Consider the following 26,050-nt stretch of genomic DNA (forward strand, 5'->3'; position numbering starts at 1 on the left):
TGACTGTTAGCTGCGTATCTGTGGCAGAGAGTGCAGTCAATGCAGAGGAACTTACTGCAGTAAAGTCAGCAGTACAATGAAACACTGCAGTATCTGTGGATTTGTTTGCTCTGTTGTGTCCTGTGAGGAATTGTGCACCGAAATGATGCATTTCTATAGTACGATTTTTTATTTCTGCAGCATTTGTTTATTATTTATAGTATTTTTCTAGGGTAAAATCACAATTCCTCTCTATATTTTTGCTATGTCTTGTCTGTGTAAAGTTGTACAGCTGAAGCTGCATCAAAGAAAAAGGCAGGAAGAAGTGTGTTCTGAGAAAAACCGCAGCATTTCTGTGATTTTTATCAAAGCGGTGATGTGCTGACTGGGTCGTGATCACTCGCGAGTGCAGCTGTTTGATTCCCGCCTGAAATATTCAGTGCATTCCTGGCCGTCGATCAGATTCCTGCTGTCATTACCCAGCTCGCCTGCTCCCCAGTTTCTCCTGATTCCCACCTTGTGATGGCATTTGGAAACAGGGCGAGCACCACATGTGTGTTACAGCGTTCTTGTGTGGTTTTTGTTGTGTTTGTGGCTCTTCCAAGTGTCTTATTGAGCTGATGGCTGCAGAGTGAAGAGTCCGATTGATTCTGGGCTTTAAATAAATGCAGTTTCTTTCCTCCAGCTGAGTCCACTCGACACACATCAGCTCCACATGTCACTCAGCTCACTGATGCAACAGCAGCGAAGTAAAGCATCGCCTACTCGCTCCTTTTGGCACTTTTCAGCTTCTTGAAGCAAAAGAATTAACTAGAAAAGCACTCAGAGACGCAGTACTCCTCCAAGGCTGCTCATTCCCCCATTTGGCATTGTCAGAAATGCAGCATTTGTTTATTAGTTATTGATGATCAGAAATCACAGCAACATAGAATGTGTCCATTTAATATAGATGTACCCACAAACTAAATGACCTTGTACTGAGCACAGGTGTGTGTTATGCATGTGTACATTATGTATGGATACCAAATCACATGACCTAAATATGTAGCGGGCGGCAGGAATTGATGGGACTCAGAAACACCCCCACAATTTAATCAGTTGTTCCTTGTGTCATTTCTGACCTTCCCTGAAAATGTCATCCAAATCCGTTTAGCCGTTTTTGAGTAATGTTGCTAACAGACAGACAGACAGACAGACCAACACCTATTGTCACATAACTCGGCCAAGGCTCTGTAATTAAGGAGGTGAGGTATATACACTATATATATAGGATGCTAGAAAATAAATACATGTAGATGAACAGAATTGGGCAAAAAAGAAGTCATGTATGGAAATTTAAAAATAAATTCAAGACACTTGTTTAAAATATGTCTTTTATAATTTAAAATATTGTTTTTATTTATTGATGTGTTTATTTACTAATACGTAATTAATTTTTCACCTAGAAAGTGTGCAGATGTCAGAAAGTCTGCTGAGCCTCAAAGATTTCTTTACATTTTCTTCCTATTTACATGATTTTTGCATCTCCTCCATCAACGGTGGCCTTTTCACAGCCTTTGCTGTCTTTCAGTGTGGTTGAACGAGACGAACCAATTTACTCCAAGTGTACCTGGGTCATTTCCTCTGTGAAACACCGTCGCTTGTTGAAAATAACGACATACCTTCTGTGGTGACAGATGCACAGTTTGAACCCCTACAGTTAAATCTGGAGATTTTGTAAAACGAGGATATTTAGCTTTTTTTTATTCAGATGCATCGCCTTCGTGAGATCAGACTGTCAGACAGAGGAGTGCTTCTTGTGCAGTAAATGTGTTTCGGCCTCTCAGAGCAGAGCTGCCCAGAGACAGTCGACCACTCTCCCATACAAAGAGGAAAAAAAAAAACCACATGCAGCATTTTTAACCCGTGAGACGACAAATGAGCCACTTACAGGAGCAAACTTCTATTAATGCTGCAGCTATCAGCTATTTTAGTAATCAAGTATTCTAGAGGTTATTCTGGTGATTAATCGAGTACTGATTCATCGCTTGGCATCAAAGGTGGAAGTGAACGTGCTGTGCAACAGAAATAACCGTCCTGGTGGAACACGGGCGGATAGCTGCAGTGTATTGTACATATATAGTGTAGTACAGGTGTATAGTACATATATAGTGTAGTACAGGTGTATAGTACATATATAGTGTAGTACAGGTGTATAGTACATATATAGTGTAGTACAGGTGTATAGTACATATATAGTGTAGTACAGGGGTATTATACATATATAGTGTAGTACAGGTGTATAATATATATATATATATAGTATAGTACAGGTGTGTAATATATATATAATATAGTACAGGTGCGTACTCTGCGTTCACATCACTTCCCCTTAAATGCTCCTCAACACGCAGCTGACGGAGTGATGAACCCTCGTTCTGTACTCTCAAATATTTTGTACACCTATGTTATTTCTGTAGTTACTTACTGGCTTTTAAGCTGTTAGCTAACGCTATACTAGGTTGGCATAACTATAGCGATGCTATTGCTAACATAAACAGACAGGGAGTAACTTAACCCTCCTGCTATCTTCATTTACGGGCACCAAAAAATATTGTTCCCTCGTCTGAAAAAAAATCCAAAAATTCAGCAAAAAAAATCACCAAATTTATAAAAATTAGCAAAATCTTCAGGAAGAAAATTCAAAAAAATTCCTTAAAAGTTTCCCTCAAAATTTTTTATTTTTTTTTTTAAAAATCCCCAAATTTGGCAAGAAATAAAAATTAAAAAAAATTAAAAAAAACAAAAATTGTAAATATTTTCAAAAAATGAATAAAAATTTTCCAAAAAAAAAAAAATCCTAAAAACAATATCTAAAGTGATTCCATATATATCAGTAAAACTTCTAATATTTTCTTTAAGAACATTTTTCTTTTAACATTTCTTTTTTTCCACCAAAAAATGTTCAAAAATTTCAAAAAAGATGTGGAAATTTTCACTGAGAAAATATATATATTGTCCCACATTTTCAAACTTTAAAACGGGTCAGTTTGACCCGCAGGACGACAGGAGAGTAAAGTTAGATTAGCACAACTTTAGCAACGTAAATGAAAAGCATGACCAACACAGCAAAGCAGCGTCGCTCATCACAACACATGGCAAAGAGAGTTAAAGTGAAATGGGACACATGCTGAGTCAACATTATAAACTTACCTGTACCTGCCTACTCCTGTACATTACTGAGAAGACAGCGGTGAGGACTGAGGATTGAATGGAGTCACAGCTACATTTATTAGACAAACGGTGCAAGGACATCATTGTGCGCAACTCCGACACTTAACAGCATTTACTGTTTTATAAGAAATAAAGAATATACCAGCGTTTAATCGGCAAAACTCCGGCCACTGATGATTATTTTGAAAAGGGCTATAATTGTAATTTAAGAGGGCTGGGTGTCTTTGAAAGAGGTAATGTGAGAACTAATGTTAAATACAGATGTGTTTCATATTTGGGGGCTATATTATGGAATGGACTCAGTGATGATTTGAAACTGTGTAGATCTCTGTTGAGATTCAAAAAAGCATTGAAAATAAAAAGCAAATAATTAAGGATTACAATGTAAAATGACTGACATGAAATGACTAAGAAGAATAAAGTAATAATAATAATAAAATAAAGTAAATCTTGTTTTGGTTTTTTTTTCTCTTTTATTTCTTGTATTCCTGATTTTCTGGGTTATTTTATGGATTGTACAGGAGAGGCAAAATAAGCCTCGGCTTCAGTCTATTCCTTTTTCAGTCACGGAGCTTGTTATGTTTTTCTTTTTTGTGAGAAAAAAAAAGAATGTTTGCTGCAAACATGTATAGTAATTCTTTGTCAGCTGAATGCAAAAAATTAAATTATTGTACTGTAGTATTGTAACCAAAATAAACCACTCAGTCATTCATTCATTCATTCATAATCAACCGGCCGATAAATCAGTTAGGCCCTAATTTCTACATTTATTTATTTCTGTGTTGTCACATTTGTTTATTTCTCAGTGTTTTTTTTCATTATTTCTACATTTATATATTGAATTCTGTCTTTCTGTATTTCTTCATTTCTGTATTTCTGCATAAATCCCAGTTTTGCTGTAGACTGAGGTTTGAACCTTCCACCTAATTACCATATTGATACAGAAATACGTAGTTGTATGAATCCTGCACGCGTCCCTGAGTAAAACGCAAACACAAACACGTTTATCGGCCAATCAGAGAAACAACAACAGTCACAGTTCTTCCTCTTTATCTCCCGTCGCCGCCAGCAGGAAGAAATCCAGCCAAAGTTAGCAGCTTGTTTGAGAGTCAGCTCCTCTCCTCTCTCCTGTCGTTTATCTCTTTGCATGTTATCTGGCCTCTCCATGTCTCCCCCGGCTGAATGGCTGATCTGTTGCAGTAGTGTATCTATTAGTGGCTCTCCTGACTCACAGATTAGCATTTAGCTGCAGTGCAGCGCTGCTTCCCTGCAGCTCTGCAACACGGCGCTGATCTCTGCACAATAGTTCCTCTCCTCAGCGTTTACACGAGATCACATCTGACTGCTGCATCCACTTTCCAGATGAGCTCCTTGAAAAATGTGTTGATTCCGTCATTTCTTGCTGTTTTGATCCTCTTATACCACCATCAGTAATGCTAAGAGAGATGAGAAAAAGCAGTTTATTATTTTAATCCTCCCAGGTGGTGATGCAGATCAGATTTACACAGAAAAGTTAGTTTTTTTTACAAACTGGCTCCTCTCGAGGTTCGCTTCTGCTCAGAGTTCGGATATTTGACCGTCTTCTTCTCCTTCATTTTCTTTGTCCTCTCCTTCTTCATTTTCTTTCTTCTTCCTCTCCTCCTTCTTCCTTCTTCATCTCCTTCTTCATTTTCTTTTTCTTCTTCTCCTCCTTCTTCTTCATCTCCTTCTTCACTTTCTTCTTCTTCTTTTCATCTTCTCCTTCTCTTTCTTCTTCTCCTTCTTCCTCTTGTTCGTCTTCTCCTTCTTCTTCCTTCTTCATCTTCTTCATTATCATCATCTTCTTCTTGTCCTTCTCCTTCTTCTCTTCTCCTTCTTCTTCCTTCTTCTTCTTCTCCTTCTTTTCCAAGTTTGGATATTTGGCTGCAGCAGTAGAAGAAGAACCAGCTTCCTGTTAGATGAGATAACTTCTCTCTGGAGACAGTTTGAATTTACTTTTCAGAGTCTCCTGATTCTCCAGGGTGCTATTTGTCTGGCGAATTCTTCCACAGCATTTCCTGCTAGAGGTGGTGGTGATGTGTTGCTCTTCAGAAGTTAGTGACATCTTCACCTCGAGGAGTTCAGCTTTATCTGCTTTTATTTCGTAGGACTGGATAAATTACACTTTAATCACATAAAATGGTGTCTCGTTTTACTGCCTCAGGTCTGTATGTCTGATATCTGGTTGGATCTGAACGGACCACAAGAGAGAAAAGGTTTTAGATTTTAGTTTCTGGGTTTTCTTATATTATTTTCCTTCTCCTTCTTCTCCTTTTTCTCCTCCTTCTTTTCCTACTTCTTCTTCTTCCTTTCCTTCTTCGACTTCATCTTCTCTGTCTTTTTCTTCTCATTTTCTGCTTCTTCTCTTTCTTCTTCTTTTCATCCTTCTTCCTCTCCTTCTTCATCTTCTTCTCCTTCTTCTTCTCTCCATCTTCTCCTAATTCTTCTTGTCCTTCTTCTCTGTCTTCTTCTTCTCTTTCCTCTCGTTCTTCTTCTTACGTTAGCATTTAGCTCACTTAGCCCAATTAGCATCTGCGCTACAAAGCTGCAAGCATTAGTCTTGTTTCTCTGTTTAGCTCTGAAAAAGACAAAGATTCATTAAAAAAAAACTGCATCAACTCACTAATAATTTGGAGAAAATGTTGTTTAAACTAAATGACAACCACCAGTGAAGAACCACGTCGCTACCAGCACCAGTCTGCAGAAATACGAGCTAAAACACCACAACTCTGCTCACGTCTCTGTTCATTGACTAACATTACAATATATATGGAGACTATTCTGATCCGTCTTCACCCCCCTGGCTGAGGGTCTTAGCCCAGGAAAAAGGAATGTGTCACTGTGCATCACGGTACCAATTATAGAAATTTAATCTACCTCTGGGTTTGGGTTTTTCAGCCTTAAAGAGACAGAAGGTGGAGGAGATCCTCAGGCAGGTTTATTGTGCTGTCACATCTCTACAATGCACGTCACTTTTCTTTTTTCCTGCTTTTTCTTCTCTCCGTCTTCCCTTTGGCTTCAGCTCTCTCAAAATTGACCTCCTCTGTTATTCTCTTCTGGTATTTCTGATTTCTTTTAATCCAGGAACCACAGCAGCGGTGCAGGAAAAGCAAGAATTATCTGCTTTGTAGCCGAGAACTCACATAAAATTTCATAAATTCATTCTTGGAAATGTATTTTCTTACCAGGAGGTAGCGTTCTCCCTGAGTGTCTGCTAAGCACGAAGGTAGACAAATGGAAATTTGTGGTTTCAGAGCTGTTTTTTTGTTAGTTTATTATGTCTGTGGGCAGGTTTATGCAAAAAAATAATAATTTCATGAGTGAAATGGCATTGACAGCACTCTCTGAATGCACTTCTAGTTTTTTATTGTTGTTTAAACTCTGAATCAGGCTGGTTGCTAATCTGAACCTGAATGTTCAGCAAGAACAGAAAAAGTTAAATTCCTATAATGTTGAACTCTTCCTCTAAGCAATGAATGAGACTCTTTTTTATTTATTTATTTTTTTTAAATTAGGTTTTTGCAAATTCATTTAGCCCTGCAGATATACAAGGAATATTTGTGGGAGAAAACAAGGATCTTTTTCATGTACATTCTGTACATTTATTTCAGTATTTTCATATTCATATTCCTGTTTCTACATTTATTTATTCCATATTTCCACATTTATTTATTCCTAATTTACAAGATTTTTTTATTCCTATAGTCTATATTTATTTTGCTTATTCCTATATTTCAATTTTTTTATTCATGTATTTTTACATTTATAAATTCCTTTATTTCTACATTTATTTATACTTTTATTTCTATATTTATTATTCCTATATTTCTAAATGTACTTACTCTTATATTTCTACATTTATTTATTCCTATATTTTTTTATTCCTGTAATTCTACATTTTTATTCCTGTATTTTCTGCATTTATTCATTCCTATATTTCTATATTTTTATTCCTATATTTCTAAATTTTTATTCCTATATTTCTATAATTACTTATTCCTGTATTTCTACATTTTGATTCCTATATTTCTACATTTTTTCTTCCTATATTTCTACATTTTTTATTCCCATATTTCTACATTTTTATTGACATATTTCTACATTTATTTATTCAAATAATTTTTAATTATTTTTTTTTATTTTGTATTTCAACATTGATTTTTTGGTATTTCTATATTTATTATTTGTATTGCTCAGAATTAATTTATGTCTGTATTTTTACATTTATCTATTGATGCATGTTGACATTTTTTTTAATTTATGTATTTGAACAGTATTATTTATTTATACAATGATTTCTTTCGGTGTTTCTACATTTATTAATTTCTGTATTTCTGCATTTATTTATTTCTGTATTTTTACATTTATTTATTTTGTATTTCTATTTTCACTTACTTTTGTATTTCTACATTTAATTCTGTATTTCTCTACATTTATTTATTTCTGTATATCTACATGATGGTGATTTTCTGTAAGGCAACACCTAAAACCTGGGACTTATTTAAGGGTTGCATACTGTACAAACCCATTAAAGCTTAAAGGATGCGCTTTACAAATTCACATCCTCCTTCTCACCTGTGTTGCTCTTGCAGTGACGTGTTGCATAAATCTAATGAAGCTGCACAGCTTGACCTTTCCAGCCATGCTAGCTGCTTGTCTGTGCGATCAGGTGTTGCTAATTAAATGTCATCAAAGTTTCAACCTTCATACACCCATCACGTTTGAATTACTCATGAATTCATCATTGCATAGCTCTGTTAAAATCTAAATATGTTGATATTAATGCAGTCTTTCCAAGCTCATATCACATTAGAAGTGAGAACGTAACCAGAGCTGGCTGCTTATTTATTACTTTAGACACACCAAAGTAATAACATTATTCCTTACATACACAATTATAACAGGATTCCTTCACATGTTGTCTTGGTTGAACAAGTCCTTGTTGTTTCGTAATGTAGACCACATTAAATAAAACAGAACTTATGCTTTTCTAATGATACTCTGCACACCAAATCCACAGCAAATGTCTGCTGGGTCAAAAATATACAATCAAGCCCAAAATTATTCATAACAACTTTATTCGCAACTTTTGACTTAAAGTTACTTTTATTCAACAAGCAAGTTTTTTTTTTATTGGAAATGACACAGGTGTTTCCCAAAAGATAATGAGATGATGTACAAGAGGCATCATTGTGGAAAAAAATATTTCTCAGCTTTTATTTATATTTAAAAGTAACTTTAATTTCAAATTTGCTACGGGTATGAATAATTTTGGGCTTAATTGTGCATACAGCAATTTTCATATGTGGTTAAATGTCCATTTTCACCTCATCTAGTCACTTTTAGTGTCCGTCTACAAGCTTCTGTTTGTATCTTTGACCCTCCTCTTGACAGAATTTGTTCAGTTAAACAAAAGTCCAGAGAATTCTTGATGAATTTAAGTCAGGACTTTGTGGAGATCAGTCTAAAACCTTAATTCTAACCTGATTAAACCATTTCTTTACCACGTCTGATGTGTGTTTGGACTCATTGTCTTGTTGAAACATCCAGCTGTGTCCAAGATCAACCTTCTGAATGATGATTTTAGGTTTTCCTGAAGAATGTGGAGGTGATCCTCCTTCATTATTCCGTTTACTTTGTGTAAAGCTCCAGTTCCACAGAGCATGATACTGCCACCACCATGCTGGATGGTAGGTTTGGTGTTCTTGGGGTTAAAGGCCTGACCTTCTCTCCTCCAATCATATTTCTGATCAGTTTTTGTTTCATTTGACCACAGAACTTTCCTCCAGAAGGCCTTTTCTTTGTCCATGTGATCAGCAGCAGACTTGAGTGGAGCTTTAAGGTTCTGCTTCTAGAGGAAGAACTTCCTTCTTCATGGATCCTCTCAGCTCATGTTGATGTAAAACCCTGTGGACACTGACAGCTGTGTTCCAGCAGCTTCTCATTCATTCAGACCTGCTTTTTGGTGATTCTTGGTTGACTCTTTGCTGACTTCTTTATGTGTCTCCAGCAGAGTTGACATGATCTCCACTTTGTATGGAAAATAAACACAAAAAATGGATTTGTTTTCATTGTAATGACTCAGTAGTTGTGAAGCTCTTTGTTTCTTAGGTGTGAGGGTCAAACATTGGTCTGGTTTACTGTAGGCGAACATTAATATTAAGTGTAACTAATAACTAATTTAATGCGAAGAGTTTCTATTTGGCATTAAGCACAAGTTTGTCTTAACTTCTAAGTCACACAATGTCCCATTACTATGGTTCTGATGTTACTTAATTCCTGGAAAGTTACCCAAGACAGTTCTTAAAAAAAAAAAAAAAAAACATCTGTACTATACATTTTTTGGTGAGATGCATGCAAAAATATAACAATAACATAAAGTGGAATATTTTTTCTTTGATATAGCACAATCTGCATGACTTGTTAGGTACCGGTTTGCAGTTTTTAATAATTTTATAGCTTCCACTGAGGTGTTCTTCAACTAAAACATGTAACTTTGTACTAATTGTACAGAAAATGGTGGCAGTTGCATGAGTTTCTTTATTTCCAGGAGGAAAGAAAAGCTCCATTAAAACCCAAACAACTTATTAGCTGCACCTCAGCAGCTAAATGAAATTTAATATGAGTGGAAGGTTAATATATAAAATATGCAAATATGACTATATGAAATAATGGAAGATCTGTATAGAAAATAAATAAAACTGACCAAGACTAGAGCTGAAAAGTGAAGGTAGTGGAATTACCCTGACAATAGCTCAAGGTCTACACGGGTTAATTAAACATTTGAATACAGAATATGGCCAGTTTGTACATTTGTGCACTTTTTGCAAGAAAATAATGGTGGCAAAAGAAACAAAAAGAGTTTCCTTCATGTAGAATTCATTGTTTTTATACGTTTCTTCACTGATTCTACTCAACATTTTATTGAATCAAAAATTACGTTTGTAAGGCGAATCTTCAACCTAAAAACAGTGCGACAACATGACAATAAACATTACTCTAATCCAGAAGAATCCTATTGACCTGCATGGACCTCAAACCCATCCATTACCTGAGATAAACTGGACAACAGAGTGTGTAGCATTAGCATTAGCATTAGCGCTATTAATGCTCCTGGTGCTAAATGTGAGGAACTTCCTGCAGCCAGATAACCAAAACTAGTGGTTTCTATTTGCCTTTTTTTTCTTCATATACTTGAAATTTTGGAATAAATGTTTGTGTCTTTGTAGGTCTTTACCAGTGAAAATCTTTAGTTTTATGTCGTGTTTAACTGTGTCTCATGTTCTTTCTTTTGCAGGTATCTGGATCAAACCCACCCGAACGTCCAGGATGAGGGAGAAGAGGGCCGACTTCGTGGCAGGATGTCTGGGTGGGAGAGTCATCGTAGCTGGTGGTTTAGGTCAGTAACTCCATTCTTTTTCTCTTCTTTTACAGTAGTTTTTTCCCCCCATTTGGTTAAATACTGCATTCTGCTTTGACCTAAGACAGCAAAACATAGCAACAGGTTGTTCTGCTGAGGGATTTCCAGTGTTTTATAGATGCATTGCGTATTTATCCAGCATTGCTTTTACATTAAGTGTCACACAAACGCTATATTAACATGAGACATTGTGAGTCATGATACCAGTATCTGTTAGAATGGGCAGGCAGCCGAGCTGATACAGTTGATGATTGCTGGTGGGAAAACTGGTTTCCCTGTTCGGGAATACTTTGGGTTCAGATCCTTTAGTACAGGTGACGAAGCCAACATTAGCATTAAACTACAGAATCCATTTGCATGCCCAAGTGAAGTATTTAATGCAATGTTCTTGACTAAAGCTGGACTGAGTCAATATCAAAGTCAAAGTCAGCTTTATTGTCAGGTCTTCAATATGTACATGACATACCAAGAATCGAAATTTCGTTACTCTCTCTTCGTGCAACAATAGACATTAAATAAACACTTAGAAAATAAGATATTAAAGGGCAAAAAAGAACAAAGGAAGCAAAATTAGAGCCGAGCAACAACTAAGAACTAAGAACAGCAGAACTGAGTGAAATGTAAACATGACCATGAGATAAAGTGACGGATTTAGTGCAGAATACTCAGAACAGTGTAAATGAGTAACAATATGTTCTTCTGCTTGACAAAAAGAAATGGGTTGTGAATTTTACTGAAATTAAGCTCTTCAGTTTTTTTTTCTCTTATTTGCATAGGTTTATTTTTCTACTGGGCATCCTTCCACAGACACTCTTTCTAAATTTAAATCCCTTGTCCTCAGCTGAATTTATTATTATCGCAGTGAGATGTAAGCAAATGAAATTCAAGTCAAATTGCACGACTCGACCTTTCCAACAGTCATACTTCCTTGTCCATATTACGAAGTGTCAAAAACAAAAATGATCTTGAATTTACATAGAATTTAATCAGTATGCAGCTCTGCATTCATATCCACACCCATTAATCTTGTTTGAATGAAGTTGTCACTGCATAGTTCAGTGAATATTTAGATATGTTGATGATATCTATGTAATGAAATCATTGCAGATTCAAAACATATTACAAGAAGGAGAGATTTTTACATATTTATAAATACCAAAGTAATGATGTTATGAAGACAAGTCAAACTGCTGCAGAGTGGTTTTCTGTGCACCAAATACTAATCCAGTTTGACATTACAGCAAATTTCTGTATCATCTCTAACATACACTATGATTTAAAGGTTGTGGCTAAAATATGAGCACAGCACTATAAAACAATGACAGGTATTTCCATTTAGCACTAAGTACATATTTTTCCTATCTTATAAGTCAGAAAGTATCCCATCATTATGGTTTTGTTATTGCCAGATTTCTGATAAACTCCCCGACACATTTATGAAAAGATATCTGGACTGCTAGTGTTGCATGGTGAGATACACGTTAAAACAAAACGAAATATTTGTTTTTCTGAATTTAAGGGCTTATGTAATAAATCTGCAAGTGCTACTACATAACATGATGGAAGATCTGCATGGACTAGGCTGTTCTAAAACAAAAAACAAAACAGCTGCAGAATGGATGACTAGCCTTTACTGCAACCAAGATAAAAGATACGTAGTGAAGCTACCCTCGGACTCACAGGTTTAATTAAACATGACATGTCAGAGCTCATAAAGGTTTGTTGGTTCATTTTTAGGTGTCAGCAAGAATCTTAAAACCAGAGGCTTTATGTTTTCGAGTTGTCCAGATGCTTGTACATCCATCCCATTGTCCTGACCGTGATATCTCAGGAACACCTGGAGGGCATTTCATCACATCTGGCACAAACCTCCACTTAAATCTGAGGATGATTGGCAGTCAAAAGTCAGTGTGACCTGAAAAAAAACATGTTTTTATTTAACAACTCAAGAATTATTAGTTATTATGACAAAATTTCACACAGATTTCAAACAAGTCAACATGATTGATTTTTTTATATCCAAAAGGTAAAAAGTATATGCATATTATTTAATGTTTAGCATTCACACAGACTTCCACAGAGGTAGAAACGATTGGTGGTTTCGGCATTTAACTTTTAACTCAAATTGCTGCTACAACATAGTACGCATCAAAAACGTTCTTTTTCCACACACACATATATACACTGCTTGTCCAAAAAAAAAAGTTGCCACTTGGATTTAACTAAGTAAATAAATTACAGCCTTCCACTGGATAATTACTGCAGTGATGAATATGTTTCAGCTGCAACAACTCATTTAACTCTAGCTGATGCAGTGAGGAGCTTCTCATTCATAAACAACCATGTTGGAAGACATGGTTGTGGTTGTGGAAAGGATGTTAATCTGTCTCAGAAGGGTCAAATTATTGGCCTGCATCAAGCAAAGAAAACAACAAAGGAGATGAAGCTATTAAAATCAGGTTAAGAACCGTCCAACGCATTATTAAAACCTGAAGGATAGTGGAGAACCATCATCTCTGAGGAACAAATGTGGTCAGAACAAACTCTGATGATCATAGGAAATCAACAGTAGAACTCATGACTATGTTTAATAGTGAAAGTAAGAACATTTCCACATGGATAATGTCAAGGGAACTCAAAGGATTGGGACTAAACAGCTGTAGCTCTAAGAAAACCACTGATCAGTGAGGATAATCAGAAAAAAGGCTTCAGTTTGCTATGGAGCATAAAGATTGGACTCTGGATCAATGAAAGAAGGTCATGTGATCTGATGAGTCCAGATTTACCCTGTTCCAGAGTGATGGGGGCATCAGGGTAAGAAGAGAGGCAGATGAAGTGATGCCCTCATCATGTCTAGTGTCTACCAGCCTGTGGGGGTTAGAGTTATGATCTGGGGTTGGTCAGGTTCAGCAACATTATGTTCCCAAAGAATGAGGTCAGCTGATACCTGAAGATACTGAATGACCAGGTCTTTCCATCAATGGAGTTTTTCTTCCCTGATGTTCATGGACATGTTCCAAGATGACGATGCCAGGATTCATGGGCTCACATTGAGAATGAGTGGATCAGGGAGCATGAGATGGATTAACCTCCACAGAGTCCAGACCTCAGCCCCACTGAGAATCTTTGGGATGTTCTGGAGAAGACTTTGAGCAGCAGTCCGACTCTCCCATCATCAATATAAGATCTTGGTAGAAAATTAATCCAACTCTGGACAGAAATAAATGCTGTGACATTGCAGAAGCTTATTGAAACGATGCCACAGTGAATGTATGTCGTTCTCAGAGCTAAAAATGGTCCTATAAAGTATTAGAGTGTGCAACTTTGTTTTTTGGACAGGCAGTGTATATAGATATAAATACCATCATTTACCTGCTGAAATGCTGGCAGATATAAACGGGATGGCTGAAGATTCAGAAAAGGTCATTCCTGCTTTTCTGCCTTCCAGACATTTTACCCAGCAGCCAGTACAAATGTTGCTGCCAAGTTTTTAACAAGTACTAAGAGAGACGACCACATTACACCAAGTATCCATGGGTTTTAAAGTTGGTTTTTAAGGTTTTATTACTTGTTTTAACAGCCATAAATGTTCTGGATCCAGCTCACATCTGCAGTCTGGTAACTCCTATCAGGTGTTGATTCAGGTCCTCTGACAGAACATCGCTAAAGAACAGCATTATAATTTAAACCACTTCTCATTACCAACCGAATGTGTTTATTTTAATGATTTCATCTTGTTAATATCTAGAGTTCCAGTTCTTATTGCTTGTTTTTATTAGAAAGCAAGTTGCATATATATAAAAACTCTATTATTATTCTTATTATAATCTATGGCAACAAATGCCAAAATCCTCTTTATTAAGTGTACTTATTTATTAACTTAATTACTAAGACTTACAGCTGCTCAAATCTGCTTCCAGTTTGTCAGTGCAGACCTCAGTACTAACAGCAAATCAAACAGCACAAGGCTCATTTATCACCAACACACACACACGAGCAAATTAATTTTCCATTAACTTTCCATTTTCTCCTTGACTGAGCTGCATCTGTTAAAGTAAATACAGTGCGAGGTGAGCAACGCTACAAATTAATCAGAGACCAGCCTTATTTATTTATTTCTTTTCCTCGATGACATGCTTGTTAAGCAGATATTGACTCTGTTTTCTGTGCAGCTGCATGCATCAGCAAGATTAAACACACAAACTGCTGTAAAACCCCAAAGTTGTAAAGCGAAATTTATTGACGCGCAAAACCCATTTATTCTGTCAGGAACGTACACACAGTGAACAAGATCATGCAGCGTGAAAAGCAGGTTGAGTCATTTTACTTTTACAGCTCCATTAAATTTACCGTATGTGGAATTCTGTCATTTATAAATCATCCCAGCCTAAAATGTTGACATATTAAAGGAAAGAGGATACCATTTCTGAGAATATTTGCGGTTTTTGCTAAGTTCTTCTTGAAAAAGACGTCAGTCTTGAGTTTCCAATGACTCCTATAACTCTTAATGTTATTGTGGAATCATGGAAACACATGAATCTTTATCACAAATAACAGACATGCATTTTGTTTTTTTCATAGATTTATTAAACGTCTTCTGACAAAATTTGCTGGGTCAAAAATATACATACAGCATTTTTCGTATGTGGTTAAATGTCCATTTTCACCTCAACTAGTCACTTTTGGTTTCCGTCTACAAGCTTCTGTTTGTATCTTTGACTCCTCTGGACAGAATTTGTGCTGCTAAACAAAAGTCCAGAGAATTCTTGATGGATAAAAGTCAGGACTTTGGGGAGACCAGTCTAAATCCTTCATTCCAGCCTACTGGAACCATTTCTTTACCATGTCTCATGTGTGTTTGGACTCCTTCTCTTGTTGAAACATCCAGCTGTGTCCAAGATCAACCTTCTGCTGATGATTTTGGGTTTTCATCCTCCTTCTTCTTTATTCCATTTACTTTGTGTAAAGCTCCAGTTCCATAGAGCATGATACTGCCACCACCATGCTTGATGGTAGATTTAGTGTTCTTGGAGTTAAAAAAAAAAAGCCTGACACCCGACTAAGATAGTCCTAAACCAGTCCTAAAAAGCTGTAAAACCAGGACCATAATTAAAACTGAACAGTCCAAAAAATGGTCAAAACCAGTCAGAATACATTCTGAGCCCAGTCCAAAACCAAAACTGAAACCAGTTTTAGAAATGTTCAAAACCAGTCCTAATAAAGTCAAAAACCTGTACAAAATCTGGACCAAAACCAAACCGAAACTACTCCTAAAAAAGTCTGAGACCCACTCAAGACAATCTACAACCAGGCCTCAGCCAGGACCAGATTCAGTGTGAAATAAATCCTACACCAACTTTAAATCACATCCAAAGCCAGGAGAACCAAGACTGTAACCAAACATAAACCAGTCTCAAGAAAGTCCAGAGGCAGTCCAACATACAGTCTGAAACCAGTCCAGAAGCTCTTCTAGAAAGCAGTCAGTTGACGACCATCCTGACCAATGGTCTCTCAGCAGCTTGTGATAGTTTGTGTTTTCTTTCTGATGGTCACAGTAACACAACTGGAACATGAACTTTATTCTTACAAATTGATGATTTTGAATCTTCAGCAACTTTGAAATGGCTCCAAGTGACTTTCTGACTTGTTCAAGTCAATGATTTGCTTCTTCAGATCTTTGCTGAGCTCCTCAGACTTTCCCACTGTAGTGTTTGAGTCTAATGAATGGATCTAATGGGTTCTACTTAAACTGGATCAGAGGAGTCAGCAGCTGTAGTTGATCATAATCACTCAGGAGACGTTGCAAGGCCACTAAGACCATGTCAATTGACACAGTTTTCTCCATTACCAATCTGACCCAACAGATTTGGTCATTTTTCCGTAAGTTAATTATTAAAATTCATGATGTTTATTGTGACAAAGATTCACGTGTTTCAAGGATTCCATCACAGAACATTCAGAGCTCTAGGAGTCACTGCAAACTACAGACTGATGTGACATAAGACAGACTAATCATGCATCATAAACAAGTGTAGAAGGTGGAATTTAAGGTCCACACAGGTTTAACTGAAATAAGGTACGGTAAAGTGCATTAGCGGTGTTGGAGTGGTGTCTACAGCGTTCTATGATTTCTCATTGACACTTTCACCACATTCCCCTGCAGCCTTAATGCTTGTTCCCGCTACTCAATAATCTGGTCTGCAGCTGTGACAAGGAGAAGAAAGCGTCGATCTGGTCCTGCTGAGGCGGTTAGAAAACCCAGCCGGAGACTGAATGACACGCTGAAGCAAAATGGATGTGTGTCTGTGTTTTCACTAATGTGGAAATGACAGAGTGGAGGAGAGGGTGATGGACGAGAAGCAGATATGTTATATTTTTCTCTGTGTGAGTGTCAGCTGTGAGTTTGGCTCGCCGTCTAATCCGTTGTGATATTTTTGGGTTTGTGAGTCATCCCTGGTTTGTGGCACATTTCCCATGTGCTGCAATGTTGACTAGGGGAATACAAGATCCACAAGGGTAGTCCACGATGCAGCGTTCAAATGATTTATACAGTGCTGGAATGGTCTGAATAGAGGATGATTAAGATTTAACCCTCGAAACACGATGCAGCTCCTGGGTGGGATTTTCTTTTTTGCTCCTGCCACCATTTTTACTCACTATGGGCTAAATGTTTTTACTGCGATATAAAGTCCTGCACTTCTATGGAAACAAAACAACCAGGGCTAGAAGGAATGAGAGCTAATAAATGTCTTCTGTGCAGTATGATGCAGTTATAATGACAGAAATATGAAAAAAAATGTGAATTCCATTGATAGTTTATTCGTAGGTTGAAAAAAAACCTGAAACAAACATTATTTTTCAGGTGTTACCAGAACTGGAAAAAATGTTTTGTTTCTGCAAATTATAGATATTTTACTTGTTAATTTTTTTTATTTATTTCCATACTTTTCTCCTCTTTGCTTTGTGTAAACACTGCCTGCAGTTCAACCTAAAAAACTCGACTTTTTGTCACTAGATTTTTGGTAATGGATGAGTCAGTCTTAGTTTCTTAGTTGTGCTGAGAAATGCATAATTTTAAGATTTTATTTATTTTTTACACATGCTAGTTAGCACCATTTATTTTTGGTGAATTTTTAAGTGAGCCATGTGGAATAAAGTGGTTTCGATGAAATATCAGGATTTTAGGCTCAAATTTGGTTCATTTTCCCAACAAAACAAAAAAGTTACACATCATTAGTTCAGAAACTGTCGAAAATTTCTTAATGCTTTTAATGTTTCTGAGTCATAACTGGTGTCACTTTGTTATGTTTTTTTGAGATAGCATGCCTTAAAAACTAGCTGGTGAGTTTTGGGTTCATATGCAGATTAGAAATACACTCAACTGACTATGACGTGTCCAAGGTATTTTTTTTTTAAATAATAAGCTGCTTTCCTAGATGTTTGACAGTGCTCAGTAACAAACCCTGTGAGATATTCTCTATACAAAACTTATTTTCCAAATAAGCATTATGTTGTCCGTTTCTATGCTGATGATACAATCTTGTATGGTGCATTGAAAAAGTTAGCAATTTTTTCAATGGAAATAAACGTTTCCTGAATTAAAATGACTTAGATGTAGCTCTGCCAGTGTTTACCTAAGAATACGACTCATGCTAATGCTAAATGCAAACAGAGGACAAGTTAGCCATGCCAACTCTGCACTGGAAAATACTGGCTTAGAGTAATTTACACCCACAACTCAATTGAATTATAAGACAAAAATGAATAAGCATTGCATTGTCTGTTTCTATGCAGATGACACCATCTTCATCTTGTATGGTGCGTCAAAAAGGTTAGAAATTTTTTTCCATGGAAATAAACTTTGCCTACCTCAAAATGACTGAGACATAACTCTGCCAGTGTCTACTTAAGAATGAGGCTTATGCTAATGCTAAATGCTAACACAGGGCAAGTTAGCCACGCCAGCTCTGAGCTGGAAAAGACTGGTTTAGAGTAATTTGCACCCACAACTCAACTAAACTATAAGACAAAATTGAATTTAAGAAAAATTCAAAGCTCTATTTACCAAAATTGTACTCGTCAGTGTTTTGTTTGTTTAACTGAATTGTCAGTATAAATATTATGTACAGTGCAGTTTGTTATCAGGTCTCTATTGCAGAAGAAAGCTAAAGTAAGTACACTTATCATCATAAAAATGAAATAAATACAACTAGGAGAGTGTAAATTAGGATGCTCTTTTTCTTACAGATGGTTGTAGGGACATTACTTCTATTATTAAAGGTTCTTTTTTGGTTACTAATGCAGTATATGGCATTATAAATTCAATGATATTGTAACTCGTACTTGTTTATCATCACCAGTACTTAAGCTTTCTTGTTTAAAATGTAAAACCAGACAAAAAATCTGAAGCACATGAAGAAGAACCATCAGTGTGTTTTTGTTTTATATGTATTTTGCTCCACTTAGTGTGACACTGAAATTACTCTTCACCACCTCTGTCCATTTTTTGAGTCATTTTTGTGCCTCCTCCCTGCGTTTAAAGCCTGACTTTGCCTGACAACTTGATATATCTGCACGTAGATTGGAATTAGACGCGACTCATCACAGCAGACTGACTCGGGATGCAATTATTTGCTCATCCGTGTCACTTCATTATCAGATCGTTTGTATTTGTGAGCACACAACCCCAGATTCAGCACTTCCGAATGTCTCATCTCACGCAGCTCACGTAATCAGCTTGCAAATGAACATTTTCTCTGAACTTCATCCGTTCATGCGTGTATTTTCTGCATCTGTGACTTGGCGCTTTTAACATTAACTTCTCCCTCATGCACCTTTTTAAGCCTATTACACTGGATTATATTATTTAAAGAAGCCTAAACAGCAAGCAAAAATACTACAGTGACAGAGACAGAAATACATATAAACTTAAAGCGGTTTATCTCAAAAAGCAACAACTCAGCAAGTAAATCCATGTATTTTAACATGTCGTATTTGTAGCAAACCTTTCAGTAAATCTGCATTTCTGTGTTGTTGCAAAGTGACACCGAACCATTGGTCACGTCGAGGCTACTTCACAACACAGATGCAGTTTTCCATGAATCACATCACGAAAGGCCGATGAAACACAGAAGACATGATTAGATGTTGTTGATTTATAGTTCAACACAGTATTTCCAATGTCCAAAACCTAAAAGCAGCCCCTTACCCACCATGTTTGGAACAATTGTTCAAAATAAGAGGTGTGTCTTTAGCTTTAAGACTGGTTTTAGTGTGGTAGTAACCTATGAAGCATTCTAACAGAATAAGTAGTTTGTGTCTGAGAGAAGTTAGAGGACGTTTATATTTGAGTTTAGTTGAATTCATGGTAAAAAGTCAGACTTCAAAGGTAAAAATAACTTTTATTAAAAGTGAGATTTGAAATCTGCCTTGTTAAACCAGTCTTTATTAACTTGCAGCACAGTGTTTTATTCCCTACAGATTCAGCAGCTTATTTCTCACTGAACCGTTTTCGTAATAAAAGAGAAAGTTTGCGACCGAGCCAACATGTTGGTCCGAGGTTTCTACTGGACTGAAGGTCTGAAGGGCTGTCATGTGACCACCTAGCGGCCCACTAGTGACACGGGGCATTTCCATGCTAGAAAAAACTCCCCTGTGGACCATGAGACATTTTATTCTTTAAGAAATTACAAAGCCAAACACTGTCGCATTGCGGCCGTTTTTGCTACAGATTGTCCACAACAAGATCTTCAGCTTTTCTGTGAAGCATCTCTGAGTCCGACTGTTGATCCACAAACATTATCCAGATGGTTCTGAATGTTCTGAACCATGCTGAGGCTCAGTATGATCCACACTGTCCCCCTAACCAGCAGCTGGGTGGTATCTCCTGCCGTTTTGTGGTGAATCATTATGTTAAACAGCACTGCGACCATTTCTTTTAGTTATACAGAACCACGGAAGAGGAGGTCAGGGGGGAGAGCTGTGAGTTTCCTGCTAACACATGCTAAGTGCTGGAAGCAGCAGCGCCTGTAATGACACTGTTTACAGCTCTGGTTTGACCTGAAGCGCTGGACTATTGTCTGTGTGAAGTCAGAAGCAACAGGAGGTCAGAAGCAGGTGAACAGTAAAGATGGAAATCAGCACTTTAGGGAGGATGATGGTGAAAAACAGATGGAAAGAGGAGAAAATAAACGTAGGCTGGAGCAGCAAATACAAAAGATGGAGCAAAGATAAAGCTGATTTAAGCCTCATGTGATGCGTGAAATGGTGAATATGACTGTATTTTAAGATAGATATACTTTAAAGTGGATTACACAAGCAGGTTTTAGGGAGGTTTCCAGTTAATTGGCAGAGAAATGTTGCAGTTGTAGTTAGCTGTGATTACACAGTATTCAAAGTGACAAATGCAGAAAAAAGCTATGAAACACAGCAAACCATACATATTAAAAAAGACAGAATATGTAGATTATAGAGAAAGAAAACAGACATTAAGTTTCTTTTCTCATTTTAAATGTTCATTATTACTCTGCCAAGGAAGGCAGTGGAGGTTATGTGATGATCAGCGTTGATTTGTCTGTCTGTCTGTTAGCAACATTACTCATAAACAGATTTGGATGAAATTTTCAGGGAAGGTCAGAAATGACACAAGGACCAAGTGATCAGATTTTGGCAGTGATGCGGCTTATAGTCTGGATCCATGGATCTGTTAAAGATTTCTGTATCATTGCCAGATAGCAGCATGGCGTCACTGTAACCATGACAACAAATGGACACTACGTCAGCTGCCTGCTGAAGATCACATGACTGTGATTCTACTACAAATCCACCGAGTTTGAGGAGTACTGCGCTCACTGAATGCTTTTCTAGTTTTAGGTACTGTAGCCCACCTGGTCCTCACACAATGTGAATTGTCCCCAAACAGCAGATAAAAGTTAGAATATGATCTGGTTTTTCAGCTCTCAGTGCCCAAACAGTTATTCAGCAGCAATAATGAAAGACAGAAAAATACACTAGATAGATAGATAGATAGATAGATAGATAGATAGATAGATAGATAGATAGATAGATAGATAGATAGACAGATAGATAGATAGATAGATAGATAGATAGATAGATAGATAGATAGATAGACAGATAGATAGATAGATAGATAACCCCATATCATGTGCTACAAAACCCCAAAATTCCAAAATGCAAAGTGTATTCCATGGTCGTATTTAAGTATGTTCATTGATGAATCCCAATTTCATGGGATCCCTTCAAACAAGATCTTTGATTAATAGAAAAGCAGCATGAAACAGATGAGGTGGATAGTTGTTGAGACACACTACTGTTCAAAAGTTTGGGGTCTCCCAGGCAATTCCATGTATACTATGAAAACTCCCACTTTTCTCCATGTGCTAACATAACTGCACAAGGGTTTTCTAATCATCAATGAGCCTTTCAACACCATTAGCTAACACAATGTAGCATTAGAACACAGGAGTGATGGTTGCTGGAAATGTTCCTCTGTACCTCTATGGAGATATTCCATTAAAAATCAGCTGTTTCCAGCTACAATAGTCATTTACCACATTAACAATGTCTAGACTGGATTTATCATTCATTTAATGTTATCTTCATGGCAAAAAATAACTATTTTTCTTTCAAAAATAAGGACATTTCTAAGTGACCCCAAACTTTGGAACAGTTGTCTTGAGACAATTTGACCTATAATTGGCACCATATAAATAAAGGTGAATTGAAGTTGTGTACATAACATGCAAAATATGTAAATTTAACTGGTTTTATTGCCAGATTTTAAATATAGAAAAGGGAAAATATAGATTATCGACATTAGAGCTACAAAATCGGGAGGATTTATAAACATGTCTAAACACAATAATATATCACTTCATTTGTTTTGATGTTGAAGCGAATATGACATTCTTGTCTATTTCTCTACTTTTTAAAATCTTTTTCCCATCTACCTCTAGATAAATGATAATAGTTTGGCCATCCTTTAGCTTTTCATCCATGTAAATTGCCCCAAATCAACAGGTAAATGACAAGATATAATCTGGCTTTTCAGATTTCACTGCCAAAATAGTGACAGCAGCAATAATGAAAGACAGAAAAATACAGAACATGCAATCCATGTAAATTTAAATGGGTTTTGGTGCCAGATTACAAATACAGAAGAAAAGAAAACATTGATGTTAGAGGTTGTTGTTGCAAAATCAGGACAAGGATTTCTAAGCATAATTATTTATTATTTCTTTTTAACTTTTTCATGCTCACCTTTGGATGAAAAATTTGTTTTCTGGCTTTTTTTTCCTCCACTGTAAAATGTCCTAAAATATCATAAAAGAGTTCACGTCCAGTCAGTGCCGTAGCAAGGGTTCCCTGGGGCCCCAAGCAAAAAGTAACAGGGGGCCCTCTGAAGTACTGATGGAAATATGGGGTGTAATAAATTATACTTTGCCATTATAAGGAATTGCCACAGGTCAAAGAAGTTGTTATATGCATGTAGTTTTTATTTTAGCATGTACTCAAAAAATGTAAACATTGAGTGTAAACATTAAGTGATTAAGACAATGACATTGAAAATCTAGTACCCTGGCAAATTCAACAAGAATAAGAACAAGATAAATAAATATATGTTTGTTTGTAAAGTGTCACAGTTTTTAAAATGCTTTTAGAAAAGAAAAACTATTAAAAAAAACTATAAACACCACAACAATAAAAGCAAACCACATAATCAAATAAAATAAAAAATGTTTTTATTTACTGAAGAGCACGCTGCACACGCTGTGGGCACCTCTCTCTCCCCCTCTCCCTCTGTCTGACAGAGAGAAGGAGGTGAGGGAGGGGCGAGTTTGACTCACGGCAGAGGGGGCCCCTTCAGGGGCTCTGCGACGGGCGGTTGTCATTGCACCTTGTAACTGCAGCTGTCTAGTGAATGTATTCTGTCGCTGTTTGTGTCAATTCTGTTGGCCCACTTGGGGCCCTTCCTAGCTAGGGGGCCCCAAGCAATTGCCTGCCTTGCCTAATGGCAAGCTACGGCTCTGCGTCCAATAAGATCCTCTCTAAAAACTATTTTCTCTTTGTCGTTTTGGCAAAAAAACACCAACATGACTGCAATCGTACCTGTTATCCAATATGCTGCTCTCAGTATTTAAATGATGGACTCTGTCTTGTAGTTTTTCAGTAATCTAAAGCTACATTCACGGCTGTGTGCTGCCAACAGAGACTCCAGCCTTCAGAGAAACATGGTGAAAGATCTTGAAAGTAATAATTTACGTCAAGAGTCGAGATTCTTTCAGCACCGAAGGTCAGTTTTGATGTCGCTGCGTTGGAGTTGAAAAAGCAGTTTAATTCAACAGCAGAGAATATAAGCGATGTGTGCAGGAATAAAAGGTGAAGAGGATGGAAGGAGACGGTTTTCAGAAGTGGCAAAGAACAGGAGAAAGAAAGAAAGAAAGAAAGAAAGAAAGAAAGAAAGAAAGAAAGAAAGAAAGAAAGAGCGGTTGATGGACACAGGAGAGAATCTGAGCTGAGAAGGAGGAAAGTTGGCAAAGCTGAAGAACCGAAAAGTGGCGGGAAAGAGGGAAGAGATTATAGCAAATAGAAAACCTGAAAAAGGAGATGAAACAGGGCCGTGAAGACGAGGTGGACGGGAGGACAAGCTGCCGCTGAACTGACGTCTGAGGGTCGGGAATCAAAGCCTTTGAGCGTCGAGGAGGACGTTTTTGGGTCACGTGTCTTCAACGATCAAGGAGGTCTTTGAACCGGCGCCGCTTTGTTCTTCCAACAAAACGGAGATAGCGGCGCTTCTCAGACGGACAGCCGTCGGTCAGTCGGGGGGCTCGCTGTGATGTGCGTCGCCATGGTAACGGCGACAACTCAGCGCCGCCTGATGTTTAATGACGGTTTGCATCTGAAGTGGAAGCGAAAGAGGAGGAAGACAAAAAGGCAACGGGAAGATCAGAGGGGAGACGAAGAGGAAGAATTAAAGCTCAGATATTGTAATGCGGCGTCGGCTCTCTGCATCCGGCCACAAACATGAAATAAAGAACCTGCATTTGCATTTAAATGAATCTCAGTCTTCTGTTCTTCTTGTTTTTAAACGGTGTGAAAGAGCAGAAATCCAACCGACAGCCAGATTTCACATTAAGCTAACATCCAGGAAGGAACCTAGCAAGAAAAAAGCCCTTTTAATTACTCCTGAGAACGTTCTTCTATAAAACATTCCCACAATGACAACAAAGGAAGGACGTTCTCAATGCAACATTTGGAAAATGTTTCAAGAACATTTCAGAGTGTCTTTAGGGAACTTTATCAGCCTTCAATGAGTGCATTCTGGGAACTAAAAAGTTTGAGACGAAAACATTACTAGAACTTTGCAGAATGTTTCTAGAACATAAACATTCCCTCAGCATTAGCTGACATTACCTACAAGTTCTAATAATGTTTGAAAGAAAACATTTAATCTGATGTTCAAAGAACGTTTTCAAGATATTTATCATTTCTAATAATGTTCCTGTGAGGTTAAAAGTGAACTAAGACAGAACGTTTTAAAATTCAGAGGATGTTTGGAGGATGTTGTCAGATTATGTTCCATGATAATAAAAGAAGAACATTCTCAGAACATAATTCAGAAAGTGTTTTTCAGTTGTTATCGAGGCCTCAGAAGACAGAATATGTTTTTATAAAACGTTCCTGTAATTTAAAACATTAACAAAGGTGGAACATTTTACCTGCAATGTTCTGAGGATGTTTTGGGGATGTTGCTGTTGAAAAGGAAGGACGTTCTCAATGCAACATTTGGAAAATACTTTAAGAACATTTTTAGAGCATCTTCAGAGAACTTTATGTGCCTTTAGGACGAAGATTTCAAGAACTAAAAGAAAACTTTCAGTGTTACTAGCGTTCATTACTAGAACTTTGCAGAACTTTCTCAGAACAATAACAAAGTGCAACAGAGAACGTTAAGAAGGTTCTTTTATAAAACGTTCCCACAATGTTACATGACAACAAAAGAAGAGCGTTCTCAAACCAATATTCAGAAAATGTTCTCCAGATGTTATCAAGGCCTCAGAAGACAGAATATTTTTTTTTATAAAACGTTCCTGTAATTTAAAATATTAAAAAAGGTGGAACATTTTACTTGCAATGTTCTGAGGATGTTGCTGTTGAGAACGTTCTCCTCTACAACGTTCCCACAGTGATAACAAGGGAAGGATGTTCTCGTTGCAAGATTTGGGAAATATTTTCAGAACATTTTTACAGTGTCTTTAGGGAACTTTATCTGCCTTTAAGGAGAACATTCTGGGAACTACAAGAAATTTTTTCCAGATGAAAACACCACTAGAACATTGCAGAACTTTCTCAGAACATTCTAGCAGGGTTGTGAGTTTGACAGTTTGGTGCTACTTCGGT

At 37.0% G+C, this 26,050-nt stretch overlaps 1 protein-coding gene across 1 annotated transcript in view; it reads left to right on the top strand.

The window, feature by feature from the left end:
- Window positions 1–26,050, top strand: part of LOC111579966 (kelch domain-containing protein 8B) — a 269,839-nt gene that overhangs the window by 231,379 nt on the left and 12,410 nt on the right. The window contains exon 5 of the mRNA XM_023287512.3: window positions 10,508–10,609. Coding sequence (XP_023143280.2) covers window positions 10,508–10,609 — 102 coding nt within the window. The remainder of the gene's footprint in view (window positions 1–10,507; window positions 10,610–26,050) is intronic.

This window comes from Amphiprion ocellaris, chromosome 8 (genome assembly GCF_022539595.1).
Source record: "Amphiprion ocellaris isolate individual 3 ecotype Okinawa chromosome 8, ASM2253959v1, whole genome shotgun sequence".
Lineage (NCBI taxonomy): Eukaryota > Metazoa > Chordata > Actinopteri > Pomacentridae > Amphiprion > Amphiprion ocellaris.